Consider the following 14,743-nt stretch of genomic DNA (forward strand, 5'->3'; position numbering starts at 1 on the left):
AAAGGTGGAGCCATGGGAACCTGAATCAGGAACCTTAACTTCCATTGCCCCCTCTAAATTCTCAAAAAAAGATTCCCCAAGTACCTGCCGGGAAGCCCCAGTTCCCACCAGCCATCATATCTACGGCTCTTCCTGAGGAAACCATGGGCCAGGTGGAGAGCAACTCAAACGTCAAAAGCGAATCCACAGGCTGCACGTTGAAAGGGGGGCCCATCAGGGGCTCTCCTGGCTCTCTGAACAGGCAACTATTTTGGGCTACAAATTAGAGCTTTGAAAGATGTGGCCGTCTGAAGTGAGGGCTTAATTACTCACACAGCCAAGAGTCTGTGGGGCTTGTCTTGGGGGTTCCCTGTGTTACAATCCTGATAAGAGGAGTTTAAAGTGAAGGCTGGGGAAGGGATGGCAGGGGCCAGTCCTCCGCCCCCGAGAGCCCACCAGGTGGGCCCAGCTGCACTCCTTCAGCAGGGCACCCTCAAACGATGTGACAAAACCTCCTGGGGGGGCACACCTGGGCAGAGCTGACAGTCCAGAGCTAGGCTGGGTGCCCACCCCAGCCTCTCTCTGCCACAGAAAGCCTCGGGCCTTGAAAGGCCAAGCAGGTGCCAGCGTTTACCCACAGCTGACGGCCAAGGCTCCTTCTGACCCGTCCTCCTGGAGTGGACAGGGTGAGATCAGGTAGGCCAATGACACGGCGACTCTCCTCCTCCTCACCCCACAGAGCTCCCCTGCCAGGCTCTCTGTTTTTGTAACCTTCCAGCACCTTCCATCAGCCCAGAGTCCTCGGCAGTGCTCCCGGCAGGCTCAGTCGAGGGGTCCCTTTTTGTTCTGCAGCCTTTGCCAGGTCCAGCTATCCAAGCTGCCGGTTCCAGGGGTGCAGCCCTGCACTGGGGCCACCAGCGCACAGCTGGCCAGGGCAGGCTGAGCCGGCTCAGGTCCCTTCCCAGGCGCCCCCCGCAATGGGGATGGGGGAGAGCACTAGGTCCCGCCAGCAGCCATAGCTTGGGGCTCAGAGCGGGGAGGCCCCCAGGGAGTCCTAGAGTACTGAAGTCCCTCAAGACGCCCTCAAAGAGCCTGGGGGCTCCCCACTGGCCACAGAACCAGGTCCTGACTCCTCAGGCCAGCACACACAGGCCCCACGGCAGTCTCGGCCTCAGGACATGACGCTGCCCCTCCCGCTCCCTTCATACCCCAAGCTCCTGTCCAGCTTTACCCCCCAGCCCCCAAGCCCTGGCACGTGATGTCCCTTATGCCTGAAACACAATTCCTCCCTGGGTCACACATGCCTGTCCCTAAACAAGCCCCAGTTAGAAAGTCACTGTATCTGGGAGGCCAACGCCCTCCCTCCACCCTCCACCCACGCCCCTCACTCCCAGGCCCAGAACTGAGCTTCTAGAGCCCTCCAGCCATCTCTGGGCACCCTCTCTCCGGTGAGCCCTGTCTCTGCCCGTGACTCTCCCTGGGGCACCGGGTAAGGAGGCACACGCCAGGCTGGGTCCTCCTCCTCACCTCCCCCGCCCCTCATGTACCATTTTAAGGAGAGGAGGGGGAAGCTTTTCCATCCCAGCCTTGGCACAGCTACCCACTGGCTCCCCCTGTCCCCAGCCAGGAGCTGTGTGGTAGCCTTGCCTCCTGGGGGTCCCACAGGGGCCACTGCACCAGGTATTATAGGCTCTTTGAAAGCAAAGATCTGCCCCACCTGCAGCTCTGTTTCTCTTAGGGCTGGTTTAATTCATTACACCCCTTGGTACACCCGAAGGACAGAGGTCCACCTTTATGCCAGAGACCCAACACCACCTCATCAAAAGAGGGCTGCGAGGGCTTCCCTGGTGGCTCAGTGGTTAAGAATCTGCCTGCCAATGCAGGGGACACGGGTTTGAGCCCTGGTCCGGGAAGATCCCACATGCCGCGGAGCAACTAAGCCTGCATGCCACGACTACTGAAGCCTGCGCACCTAGAGCCCGTGCTCCACAACAAGAGAAGCCACTGCAGTGAGAAGCCCGCGCACCGGAACAAAGAGCAGCCTCGCTCAACACAACTAGAGAAAGCCCGCGCGCAGCAACGAAGCCCCAATGGAGCCAAAAATAAATAAATAAATAAAATAAATTTATTAAAAAAAAAAAAAAGGGCTACCAACCCCTGACACTATACACAAAACTAAGGACGTAGGGCTACTGGCTTTCATCAGCATCTTGAGAGGCAGAGAGGAGACCGCTGACAAAAATAAGCTTTAAGACCACTGCCCACTCTGAAGGTCTCCCTCCAGCCACCGTCTCTCACTGAGCCCTCGGCCTGCGGCTCCCCCAGCCCTGCTCCTCCCTTAGGGAGCAGCCCCCCTTGTCAATCTCACCCCCCACAGGTGCCAAGGCACTGACTGCTCACCCCACTCCCTCCCCCTGCAGCCGAGCCAGCCCACCCACCACATCCCGCTTATCGAGGCAGGCCCCCATGCCTTCACCCGCACTATTCCTTGCCCTGAACTTTTCCATCTGTCTCAGGGCATTTACTTGGAGCGACACTGTCAGCTGGCACTCCCTGAGCCCTTGGCACCCAGCTAAAGAAACACAGGGTGGTCTTCAACATTTGAGGAAGACCAGGAAAGAATGCATCTGTTAGGCACCTAGCATGTGCTGGGTGTTTTTGTGCGTCAGCCATCGTTCAGATGCAAAAACTGGGGCTCAGAGAGGTTAACCAATTTGAAAAGGTCACAGAGCTAGCTGGACTAGGGTTTGAACAAGGTCTGATTTCAATACAGCAAGGAAGGTACAGGAATGCTAAACACACTTGGAGATGGCAGGGTCCAACACTTAGCATTGGAGCAGCCTCTCGGGCTGAGCCCTGCAGGCCACGGGCACAGGAATTAGCTGGGCTGGTGGCACCAGAACTTGGACTTGAGCTGAAGGTTGCAGGGACCACAGCACACTAGACCACGGACTACTGTCCACTGAGGCTCCTGGGGCTTGTGCCACCCTGGCCACGGGGCATAGCCCCTTCCCCTTTCCCACCACAGGGAGCTTCAAAGAGGCTACACGTGGGAAGATTTTATAGAAAGGGAGAGGAGAGAGATTTGAAAGAAAATTGCTAAAGGGAAACATGTGAAAATGAAAACTCAGACAAAGTGGGAAGAGGAGGGAAGGAAGGAAAAGATGATGTTTAAGGATTGTAAACTGAGTCAGGAAGCCAAGATATGAAGGCCAGTTTCCCTCTGTTACCTTGGAAAGGCCAAGGACCCACTCCCTGCCTTCATTTTCCCTTTCAACCCAGGTGGAAGGGAGCAGTATGACCTCAGACAGTACCCAGCAAGAGAGAAACAGGGAAAGGTGCCTCACACACAATCCTGATGATTGTGGAGCCATGACCCGCATCTGGTAGAGGAACAACCCAAGGCTCAGAGAGGTTGCTCTACTTTCCCAAGGTCACACAGCTTCTGAGCTGTAGAGCTGGAAACTGAGCCCAGGTCTGCCCAGTACCCAAGCTCATTCCCTTGAACCACATCAGAGTGTTGCTTTTTAAATCCTCCCACCACTACAAGGTGGCTCTACTTCCTTCCTCAAAGAAACTGGGCAAATTATGTAAATTCTCTAGTGGTTACCTAGTTTCTGTGTTTCATTAAATCCAAGATGTCTTTGATTTTAAGATGCACTGTTATTTCGAGTGTACCAAGAAACGGCACTGTCAATTAAATTATAACATACCAGCAAACGTATGACACATAGCAATTTGAGATGTTAAAATGTGAGGAAAAAGTTATGTCTTAGAATCTATAAAATACAGTGTGACTATTGGTGGGGAACGGGGATTCAGCCAGTTCCTCTGTGTGTGCGCGTGCGTACACCGAAGGGTAATGACAACTCCGTGCATGCACTTCCGCGCGCGTGCACACACACACACACACACACCTGCTGCTGTGAGCTCCTCCTCTGCTAATAACTCTTGCAGATAATCACACAACAATGTGCTGGCCAGACCTGCCTTGTCAACAAGAACTCTCATTTCGCCAGGAGGCCATCAATTCAAGGTTACTCAACGCTGTCAGCCAGAGGCTGTCCTCACCACCGCTCACCTGACCAGCCAGCCCGGCCAGCCTCGCCTCAGTGGAGCTGGAGACCTCTGAGCAGCCAAGCTAGACAGACAGGCAGGTTTGCTCCTTGGAAAACTACCAAGGGCAGTCACTTGACGTGGCTGGGTGGCTGCAGAGCCCACACCTTTCTATACCTGGCCCCTCTCCAGATCTCCTGGGGCCTGCAGCCAGCCAGAGCCACAGTGCTTCAACAAGGCAGGGACTGTGTTGGCAGCGGCAGACGGGCAGCCCTGCTCCAAGCTGGCTTTTCCAGCTGAGCACAGGTGGAGAGAGAGGCAGGTCCCGGCTGGAGGCGAAGGGCAGTGGGCAGAGGCGCGGACCCACTCTCCTGGGTAGAGGGGCCACGGCCGGCAGAGCAGGCGGCCTCTGGGAGGAAGGACCAGGCACAGTTCCACACCAAGCCCGGGGAGATGTCCGTCACCTGGGAACGTGCTTTGCATCTCATTCACAGACTGCCTCTCGGGCAGGCGCCAGTCACTTCACCCAGCCCCAGAGTCCGCATCTGCAAAGGCCAAGGTGGTTTATTTAAAAGCGCAGCCGCTGAGGAAGTGGAATCTTGCTCCTCCTGTCCTCTGGTAGCCCAGTTTTTCCCCTGCCACCTTCCCGTTTTGGGGCTGACATCTTCCCTGCAAGAAGTTCTGTTAGGAGCTAAGGTTATCAGTCACAAGAATCAAACCAGCAGAAGCCTGAAGGAACTAAAAATAACAGCTCGCTTGTAAGCCAAGCATTGTCTTAAGTGCTTTTCATACCTTTACATATTTGATCCACGTTAACAACCTTATGAGAGAGGTAATATAGCATCATTCTCTTTTCACAGACAAGGAAACGGAGGCAGAGAGAGGTTAAATGATTTGCCTAAGATTCCACACACAGCAACTGGCAGAACCAGGACCTGAACCCAGACAGCCCGACGCCGGAGCCCAGGCTCGCAGGGACCACACTATCCTGCTTCTAGCTACCTAACCGTCCACCAGGCCCCAGCCAAGCAAGCGTCAGGACCCGCTCTGGGTATTCTAGGTCACGGCAGCTCATTATACCTGCATCATCACCCTGTGAGGTGGCTACTATCATCACTCTCATTCCGGGAGTGGGGAAACTGAGGCTCAGGAAGGCGAGGTAGCTTGCCCAAAGTCCCACAACTAGCAAGCGGCAGGGCCAGGACCTAGACCCAGGTGTTTCCTGGCTCTGACACTTTTTTCCTGTTTTAAGAAAACAGGCCTTGGGTTACCGAGCACGAGATGAAGGCACCTGTGTTTCGAGGCAGGCGTTTCTCCCAGGAAAACCGGTGTGCAGGAAGGAGAAACTTGCTCCTGTGTCTCTCCTATCCCAAGAGGGAGACTGAAGTCTGGTGCTGACAGCAGAGCCCTCTCAGCTCTCTTACCCCGGGTCCACTGCAGACAGCACTGGCCACGTGACACACGTGAGACCCCTTTTTATGGTAATTAGGCCTGCAGAGCTCAGGAGGGTCGGGGTGACAAAAGATGACTCAAGAGTGAGAGGGTTCCCGCCCACTCTCCCACACTCCAGTTCTGTTCAGGCCTTCCTCTTCTGGATCCCTTACAAGAGAAAAGCACCCACGAGCAGAGCCACAGATATTAACAATAGCCGCTACAAAGCTTTGTTTTCGTTTGAGTCGTGTTTACATTGCTGGGAAAGAACCCACTTGTCTGGGAAGATGAAGCAGGTTGAATCAATTACAAAAATGCCCAAGAGTCGGGCAACTTCCCCTTTCTTGAAGGAAGTCAAGAAGGGGGTAGAAAAGTCGGTATTACTCGTACCGCCTGCCAGACGAAGCTGGGCTGAGGTCACCCGGAGTCCCCCGCTCTGGGCCACCGAGCTACCTCCTCAGACCTCCGCGCGCCCCTCGGAGGATGCACTGATTTCTGAATGCCTATTCTCTCCTTCCACTCCACACACACACACACACACACACACACACACTTGGGGCCCCCAGCTATACACAGATCAGGTGCGTGAGCACCTCTGCTGGGCTCCTAAGGAGACCGGGGCACAGAAGCGAGCTGCCACCTGGCCACGAGTAGAGGGAGTGAAGAGGGAGCCCAAGGAGGGGACAAGGAAGCAGAGCCCTGGGAGTGGCTGGCCAGAGCACCGACCCGGGGGGGCTGCCGGCTACCTTGTGGGTCTTGAGCGCTGCACCTGCTGCACCCCCGTAGCACTGGCCCGTGGGGACGGGGACAGCCCCGACCGTGATCTGCCTGCTTAGACAGCTGTACAGACGGCACCCCGGTGGTTTTGGCTCGTATCAACAGTCTGGCAAGGACGGTTTCCATATCCACTCAGAGAGGCTCATCTGACCCGACCCGCGCTGAGAGCAGGAAGTCCACGCAGCGATGGCCACATGCAGGCACCTCTCCCCAAGGAACACCTTCAGGCCCAAACCCCTCAACAGCAAGGGTCTAAAGAGGACAGAGCACTGAAATGCATTCTGTGCCCGGGAATTTCTAATCTCAGCTGTGCTACTGTTCTCCTCCTGGGATCCCGGCTGTTGCCTGGCAGCATCGGGCGCCCCCTGGCCTCTCCGTCCCGTCCCCTGGCTCACTCTCCAATCACAGCGGCCTCCCTGCAGGCCCGTGGATGCACCTCGCCAGCCGCGGTCCCACCTCAGGGCCTTTGCGGTTGCTGTTTCCCCTGCCTGGGCCTCTTCGGTCAGAGGCCACCTTCTCAGAGAGGACTGCCCTGCCAACTCTGTTTAAAAACACAACTCCTTGCCCAGCACTCCCCAGGACCCCGCGTTCTCTCCTGCCGTCTCTCACGCTGCAGGTTTTACCTGCTTGCCTGCCCTCTGCTGTCATGTGAGCTCCGTGAAGGCAGGGATTATTGCCAGTTGGGTTCACTGCTGTGTCTCCAGTGCCCAGCACAGAATCTAACACGAATTAGATGCTCAAATATTGCTGAATGAATGAATTGCCTGTACTGGGCAATGTGCCTGGTGGGGGCTGGGTGAACAGACATGGGGAAGGAACTGTGCCCTGGAAGCCACCTGACGGAGGGGACTGTGTACCACAGCCAGGAGATACGTTCACACAATGTCCAGAAGGATGCCGGGTGGATGTGCCCAATCCACACGCCTGTCCCATGCCCGGCTGGCCGTGGGCACATTATCCAGCTGCAGGACTGGGCAGTAGGAAGACCTGAGCAGTCCTCCTCATTCGAGAGGCCAGTGACTTGATGCCATCAACGCTCAGGTGCTGAGTCAAGACACAGAGGACCACAGCCCAACCCCAGGGATCCTGCACGCCCAGCAAGGCCAAAGCACTGTGCCCACTGCCAACACCGGACAGCAGGCAGATCAGACAGATGCTTCCTCTTCCAAAGGCAATAAGCCTTGCGCCGGGGGACAGGACCAGGGCACAGGGCCAGAGGGTGGGCTCCCTCTGCCCGGGCTGTCCCTCCCCCGCCTAAGGCCCTGAGTGCCTGAGGTGCCTGCCTTCCAGGAATTGCTCACCTGCTATTTTATTGGGAGCCTCTCCCACCTGCTCCCCTGCGCCTCCTCCCTATCCACACCTAAAATATAAAAAGTGAAGTGAAACTGTGAAGCCCCTTAGAGCAGGATCAGCTGCGAAACATCCCTTGGCATAACAGGCCACCTCAGAGGAGGGAACGCAGCCCTAGGAAAGGAAGTTTCCGGCCACTCTGATGTGGGGTGGGGAGGGTGCTGGAAGGTGAGAGCCGTGAGGGCCCCCGTAAGCAGCTGAGGAGACAGCCCTGGGTGTGAGGGTAGCTGGAGCCAGCAGGAGGGGAGGGGGCCAGGAGAGGCCATGAAGGGGCCAGTGTGCTTTGGGGAGGGTCCAAACGCTCTGAAGAGAGGCCAGCAGGGAAGGAGCGTGGGGGGCCAGGAGAACACCCACCAGCAAGCGCTCAAGCTGCAGCCTAGTGCCTCCCCAGTGCAGGCTGCTCCGGTCTCCCTAATTTCTTCTCCTTCCTGCCCTTGCTAGACTGAAAGTCCTTTCTACGCACAGGCTCCAGATAGTCTCTCTTCCTTGGGGCAAAGGTCTCGCCTCCTGCCTGCTCACCTGGCCTGGTTAGTCCTGTCCGTCCCCAGAGCACTGTCTTATCTCCCGCCCGCCTTAGTCATCCACCCCACCCCTCCATCAAAGCCGGAGTCCCCAAATTACAAAGCTGTTCCCCAGCAAGCATGTGCCCAAGCATCTGCCTGCTACTCAAGAATCCCACAGGGGACACACATGCCTAGTCATGGGGACCTCAGAGACAACCCACATCAACTTTGCCTGAGAGCTGGGGAGACGGTGTTGGGCAGGGAGCAATTAGACCCAGTTTATCAGTCTCCCACCAGCCTTCAAACACCTTGAGGGGAGGGAAGTGTCTGCATGTCATAGCCCTTGGGCACGTAATCAGCATTTCACGAATGCCAGCCCAGCAGGGTAAGGTTTGGGCCAGTCTATCTGAGTAAGCTGGTGCCAGGTGGGTGGCAAGACCCCAGTCAATGGCAGTGACTCAAGGACTCCACCAGGACTGGGTTAGATGGTTACAGAGAGAGAGAGAAAGAACTCTACTGCTGCAGAGGTCTGAGACACACACAGCTGGTACCCTCCCCCCCCCCACCCCCGGGCAATCACTGTAACCACATTTCACCAGGGAAAGGACCTGAGGGTGCCCCTTCCCAGGAGCCCCTGCGATTAGCACCCGCCTCCAGGTAGGGAGGCCAGAGGTTTGGTGGATCCACAGGAACCAGACCAGAGGGCTCCCACCCAAGTCCTATAGGCTGAGTGCAGGAACTCAGCCCCCTTACACTCCTCTGAGGAGGCGGCCTATCAATCAGTCAAGGAATACTGGCATGTCCCTCAGGGCTGAAAGATGTGTCACCTCCAGCCATCTGTGGGAGAGCAGGGCTAGCAAGAAAGGGAAATGTGGAAAGACGAACACTGGAGCGTGCAGGGATGAGAAGAAATAAAGTCTGGGGCTGGGGAGGGTTCCTGCAGCACACACACGGTTCTCCAGAGGCTGCTCCGCCAAGACCTCAGAGACGCTTGTCGTCCGCAGAGAAGCGGCTGTGACAACAGCAACTACTACCGGGGCGGACTTGCCGGCTCTTGCGGCCCAGAGAGCTACGAGCTGGGAGGCCCCGCACACCTCCGGCCTCCGCAGCCTCTCGGCTGGTAAGGAGCAGGGCCCTGTCCCCAAACCCCGAACTAGGCTGGTCCTCCCTCTTGCCTGGCACAGACCCTGGAAACGAGGGAAGCCCGGGAACGGTGCAGCCTCCGAAAGCTACGGGAAATCTTCGCCCGTGCAGAGCCCGCTTCGGGACTCGGCGGGGCCAAGAGAAGGGAGCTGGGGCAACACTGGTCCCGGAGGGGCAGGCGCGCGGGGAGCCGAGGTGGGACGCGAGGACGGGGGATGTCCCAAGGGAGGCGTCCGGGCAAACGAGCCTCCTTTTCGGCCAACTAGGTCTCCCTAAAAACACTTTCTGAAACGGCGCCGAGGAGAGAATTGGCCTCGTCTCCCCGCGCCCCAGGGCTAGTGCTGCCCAACCTCGCACCTGGGCGCCGGCAGAGGGTCGGAGGGGGAGGCGCGGGGGCGACTTCCCCGCTGTGGCCCAGCGAGCCGGGGGCAGGTAACCCGACCTCCCCGGCCAGGGCCGACAGGGCGGACCCTCCCGGGGCGGGCGAAGTTCCGCGTTCCGGCAACTTCCCCGGTGGCGGGGCCGCGGGCCGGGCCAGGTGCGTGTCGCCGGAGCCCCGCGACCCCGAGCCTCCCGGCCGCCGCTTACCTGGCCCCCAGGGGCCGGCGGGGTGCGCATCCCCAGTCCGACCGCGGGTCGGTGTGCTGCCGAAGGGCGAGAAGTGGGCGGGCGCGGGTCGGCGGGGCCGACGGGGATGCCGCCGGCCGAGCGGAGGGCGCAGAAACAGTCCGGTCGGAGCCGCGGCTGCTTGCCCGGTTCGGCACCAGTTGAAGGCGCCGGCCCCGCCCCCACCCGCGCCCGTTGCCGGGAGACCCGCGTGGGCCGAAGGGCTCTTTGTATCAAAGCTGCCGTGACATCACGAGGCGCCCGGGCTCAGGGTTCGAAGGGGCGGGGCCTCGCGCTGGGGGCGGGGCTAGAGGAGGAGGAAGCGCGGCCTGGGAATCCGAGCCGCGGGGGCGGGGCCCAGGTAACCCCGCCCCCTAAGGTAGGGGCAGGTGGCTGGGGCGGCGCCGACCATTGGCCGCGTGGCCGCGGGGCGGGCCCAGGTCACTGCACCCCTCCCCCGGCCCGAGGGGGTGCCTCCGGAGGTGGAGCTCGCCAGGGCCCTGTCGAGCCCGCGCAGCAAGGTTACTGCCGCTGGGATTTGGGCGGCCCGGACCTTGGGATTACGGGAGACGGAGTTTGTAAATTAAAGCGCCTCTCGGGCGGGCGCTGTGGTCGCCGCTGCCCGTTGCAGGCTACTCTCAGTTTGCTGTCCCCGCTTCCTGGTTCACATTTGCGGACGCGAACGAAGAGCTGCCAACAGCCCGCCACCACCAGCAGCCTGAGTCTGGTGACTCCTAAATTGATTCTCATCCTGAACCCCACCCACAACTTTCTCAATCTTTTCGTGTAAAGTCAAAACTGTCTTTATAACCAGTACGGGAATACAAAGAACCAAGCGGCAACAAGAACTAAAAAACAAAAGAAGGAACGGACTCCTTCTGTTGGATCCTAGTAAATATAATTTAAGTCCAAAATGTGCCCCCTCATAAATCTTCATTATGCTCCGGATTAAAAGAAGGAAACCTGTAAACCAGTAAATTTTGCACGTGTGGTTTCCCTTTGACTTGACGTTGTATCGTGTAACTGGGGAGGGTGGGGAGCGGATTTATCTTCCTAATTGTCTGGTTCAGGCCCGTATGAAGCCACCTTGGCCGTTCCTGAGTCCTCACTGACCAACAAGGTGGCATCTTGGTATGGGCAGGGCCCTTTGGTACAACACCAATTCACACACACACACACACACACACACACACACACACACACAGAACTTTTCAGCACCCTTGTCTCTGGCTCTTTGCTCTCAACTTCCTTCTCCCCAGTATCTCCCTTGCAAATAAATTCCCAGCTACCTTTCTGTTTACCAGGGCCTGTCTCTGAGGCAAAGCATCCCACTGGGGTTCCCAGACCTGCTGGGGACTCTCCAAAAGGGACAGCATTAGCCAGAGGGGGGCCTCCTGGCAAGGGCTACATGTGGGGGGGAGGCTGGGGTAGTGTGGGTGAGGTGGAAACTCCATCACAGCTGGCCCTCTGCTCCCTGCTTATGCCCTGCAGTTCAGAGGTCTACGTGCGGAGGCCACAGACTGTTTCTCACCCTAGTTTGTGTCCACCCCCACAGTCCCTACACACGCAGAAGCACTGTGGCGTACCAGAAAGAGCACTGGCTTTGGAATCGGACAGACCTGGGTTTGAATCCTATTTGCCAGCTGTCAGTCTTAGGACAAGTTATATAACGTCTCAGACTCAAGTGTCTTCATCTGTAAAATGGGAATGGCACAGTCTACCTCATGGGTTGTTTGGCACCCTGGCCCAGGGGGTACATTTGATCTTAGGCATTCATCAAAGGTGTGGTGTGTGAATGAGCCCATGCACCCTGGGCCTGCTCTTTCTGCCTTCCCAGCTCCAACCTAAGGCCTTAGCTCAGCTGCCTTAGGTGAGGTTTTAGGGTGGGGCTGAATTCAGGGTTTCTATCTCGGTTTCCCCTTTACCCTTCTGTGTCTCATGTTGCCCCTAAGTAGTGTGGGGCTCCAGAAAGCAGGTCACAGGACAGGGTCACGCAGAACTGGGGAAGAGAAGCAGAAACCTAAGGTGATCATTGGCTTTCTCCCAGAGAAGGTCAGTGGAGAGTCAGACCTGGCTTCCCTACCCCCACCAGGGGGAGCGTGATGGACACGGTCCCGAGCTCCATGGAGGGGGGCTGCTAGTGGTCCCTCTTTATCTTTCCCAAAACTGGTGGGGTGCGGAGCATCTCCAGGTATTTGTCCTGAAAAGTAGCATGACAGAGAGGAGTGTCACAAGACATTAGCATTGGACACGCTGAGTTGAAGGCTGCCAGTTCCACAATTTGCCATGGGGAAGTCATGTAATGTTTCAGAGCCTCAGTTTTCCAACTTTAGAAAATGGAAACAAGACCTTTCCTCTTCCAGTTGTGAGGTGTAAATGGAATGATAAAATAAGTGCCTAGGGGACTTCCCTGGCGGTCCAGTGGTTAAGACTCCGCGCTGCCAGTGTAGCAGGCGCGGGTTCGATCCCTGGTCAGGGAACTAAGATCCATATGCCGCGCAGCCAAAAACAAAACAAAACAAAACAAAACAAAAACAAAAGTAGCTATTATAATGCCTCCTGAGCTGCAAGCACTCAATAAATACCAGCTGCTAGTTACTCCCAGTGGCATGAATGAGCCCCAGTCTGACCCAGTGATTAGGTGCAAGAGCTCTGGAGCCAGAACTGAGGGTCATTTCTTGGCTTTACCACATTGTAGCTGGATGACCCCAGATAGGTTTAATTCCCAGTGTCTCAGTTTCCTCATCTGTAAGTGGGAGATAATAGTGATACATATTTTAGGATTGGTGTGAAGATGAAAATAATCAGGACCCATAAAATACTTAGAACAGGGCCTGGCTCATAGCAGGTGCTCAATAAACAGTAGCCATTATCAATTACCACATGGCAAGAGGCTGGTGAGGAACTAGGGGGAGGATTAGAACCTCAGGAGGATTAGAATTCTCAGGAGAACTTAGGACATTGACTTTCTGGAGAGGCCCTGTCGTCTTCCATAGTGTTCAGGGAAGCAGTGATAGTTTTGGCGTGGGGGGGAGGGGGTGTGGGGAACTACTGTTTCTGAAATGGAATGTGGGAACTGAGGGCTCCAGCCCAGACTAGGGCACATGGAGGACTCAGTGTCATCTGATCAAGCGGGGCCTGAGAGACAGTTATTAAGCAATATAGTTCTGCCTCTGAGGCAGCCCCACCTACAAGGCTGGGACAAGGAGGGTCTTGAGTTAGCTACTCTGGTCCCTTAGCATAGCTGTGTTTTAGATGTCATAGATTCTAACCATGTTAAGCTAGGAAGACTCTCTGGGTAAGTATCAAAAGTACTCTTCCCCCATGCTATGGATGGTAAGACAGTGGCTCAGAGAAGGCTGGGAATTTGTCCAAAGCCACACAGTGAGATACCAGATAAGCAGGGACTGAAACTCAGGCTCCTGACTGCCAGTGCCGGACCCTCTCCTTCCTACTGATGGGGTCAGACAGGCTGGGGGTGGGGAGTGGCAGGGAGGTTACTCCCTCACAGTGCTCGCCTGGCGCTGTGAGTCTCCTAAGGGGTCTGACTTGTCTTTTCAAGAGAAAGAACAATCTCATTAAAATCAGAAACCCTCTCCCAGGGAATGTACCCAAGAGTAATTTTTAGACTGCAAGTCACTCTGATTAATTCTCTTTATGTCAGGAAACTGATTCTGCCATTGTTGATGCAAGAATACTCCCATGACGCTGAATGCCAAAGCCAGAGAAAAGCCAATAGAACACTGACAAGCAGGAGTTAACGATCCTCCAGAAACTTATGGGGGCGGAAAACACATGGTCATCTGGGTGATCCAGGTGAGGGAAGAGATTAGTAAATTCTCTCTGTACCACGGCTATCTACCTATGTCTTCTTTCCTTCTGCTGTCACCACGCAGGAGTTAGCTCAACATCAGAGGGTGTAAAGAGGCCACGTTTTGTACATGTTTGGGGCCATATGGAAGGCCAGGCTAAGCATAAAGGGCATCATTGTAACAGGAAAGAGCTCTCTGAGCATTACCCAGTGTTAACATTAGCCAAACAACCGATGCCAACCAACATTAGCCAAATGAACAAACAGAAAACAGCAACACAAATAACCCCAGAGCTGGGGGGGAAAGCATCAGGTCCAGTGGTTCTCAAGCTGGGTTCCTTGGAACCCTCACGGTTCTGTGGAGACCTTGCAAAAGTGGGGTTGGCGGTGTGCTCTAGATAAGCAACAGGAATAGCTCCACTTCTATCTGCTTTACATGTAGACTTCCGCATGAAATTTCACATGAACAAAGAGTTCCATGGCTTAAAAGGTGTTTCAAATCACTAGTCTAGTGAAACCACTCATTTACCATAACAGGGAAACAAGCCCAGAGGTGGGAAATGGCTTCTCTCCTCACAGTTCGTGGCAGAGCCGGGATTAGAGCTGGGACTCAAGACTCTGTCTAGTGCTCTGCAAGACAAACATCAGTTATCAACCAGGACTGTCAACATCGGTCACACCTGGTCACACACTGGACCTTATTTCTGTCCAAACACAATATCACCAGCTGCTGCTCTTTGTGTGGAAAAACCCTCCACGTAGCCTGCTCAGACTTTGCCACAAACACTTGTTTTCTCCAACCTCCTCTTCAGAGGTCCCTTGACTCTGGAGTCAGAAAGCATCAGCCCCAGCTGTTAAAAGTCTCAGCTTTCTAACCCAGGGGACAAGTTCAACCTCTGATGACTTCAGCAGTGGCTTCAGAAAGAGAAACAGGTACTAAGGCAGTAGGTGGGATGCTGGGATTAGAGACGCCCCTTAACCTCAACGACTCCCAGTCGTTCCCAATCTCCCACTTCCAACAAACAGGGCTCTGAACCCCAGAGCCCTTCCGCTCCAGCAGGGGCCTGTCCAGGGTGTCTGCACTGCG

General features: G+C 56.0%; 2 protein-coding genes across 3 annotated transcripts in view; one reads left to right on the plus strand and one right to left on the minus strand.

The window, feature by feature from the left end:
* Window positions 1–14,743, plus strand: part of EVI2B (ecotropic viral integration site 2B) — a 449,729-nt gene that overhangs the window by 255,275 nt on the left and 179,711 nt on the right. The window lies entirely within an intron of this gene.
* The window catches only part of RAB11FIP4 (RAB11 family interacting protein 4), a 120,036-nt gene that overhangs the window by 32,661 nt on the left and 72,632 nt on the right, over window positions 1–14,743 (minus strand). The window contains exon 1 of one of the 2 annotated variants that reach the window (XM_082442275.1): window positions 9,828–10,118. The exons of the other annotated variant lie outside the window; for it this stretch is intronic. Coding sequence (XP_082298401.1) covers window positions 9,828–9,857 — 30 coding nt within the window. The 5' untranslated portion in view covers window positions 9,858–10,118. Of the gene's footprint in view, window positions 1–9,827; window positions 10,119–14,743 lie in introns of those variants that run through there. 2 annotated transcript variants of the gene reach the window in all.

Source organism: Balaenoptera physalus (assembly GCF_965194825.1).
Source record: "Balaenoptera physalus genome assembly, chromosome: 20".
In the NCBI taxonomy this organism is placed as follows: Eukaryota; Metazoa; Chordata; class Mammalia; order Artiodactyla; family Balaenopteridae; genus Balaenoptera; species Balaenoptera physalus.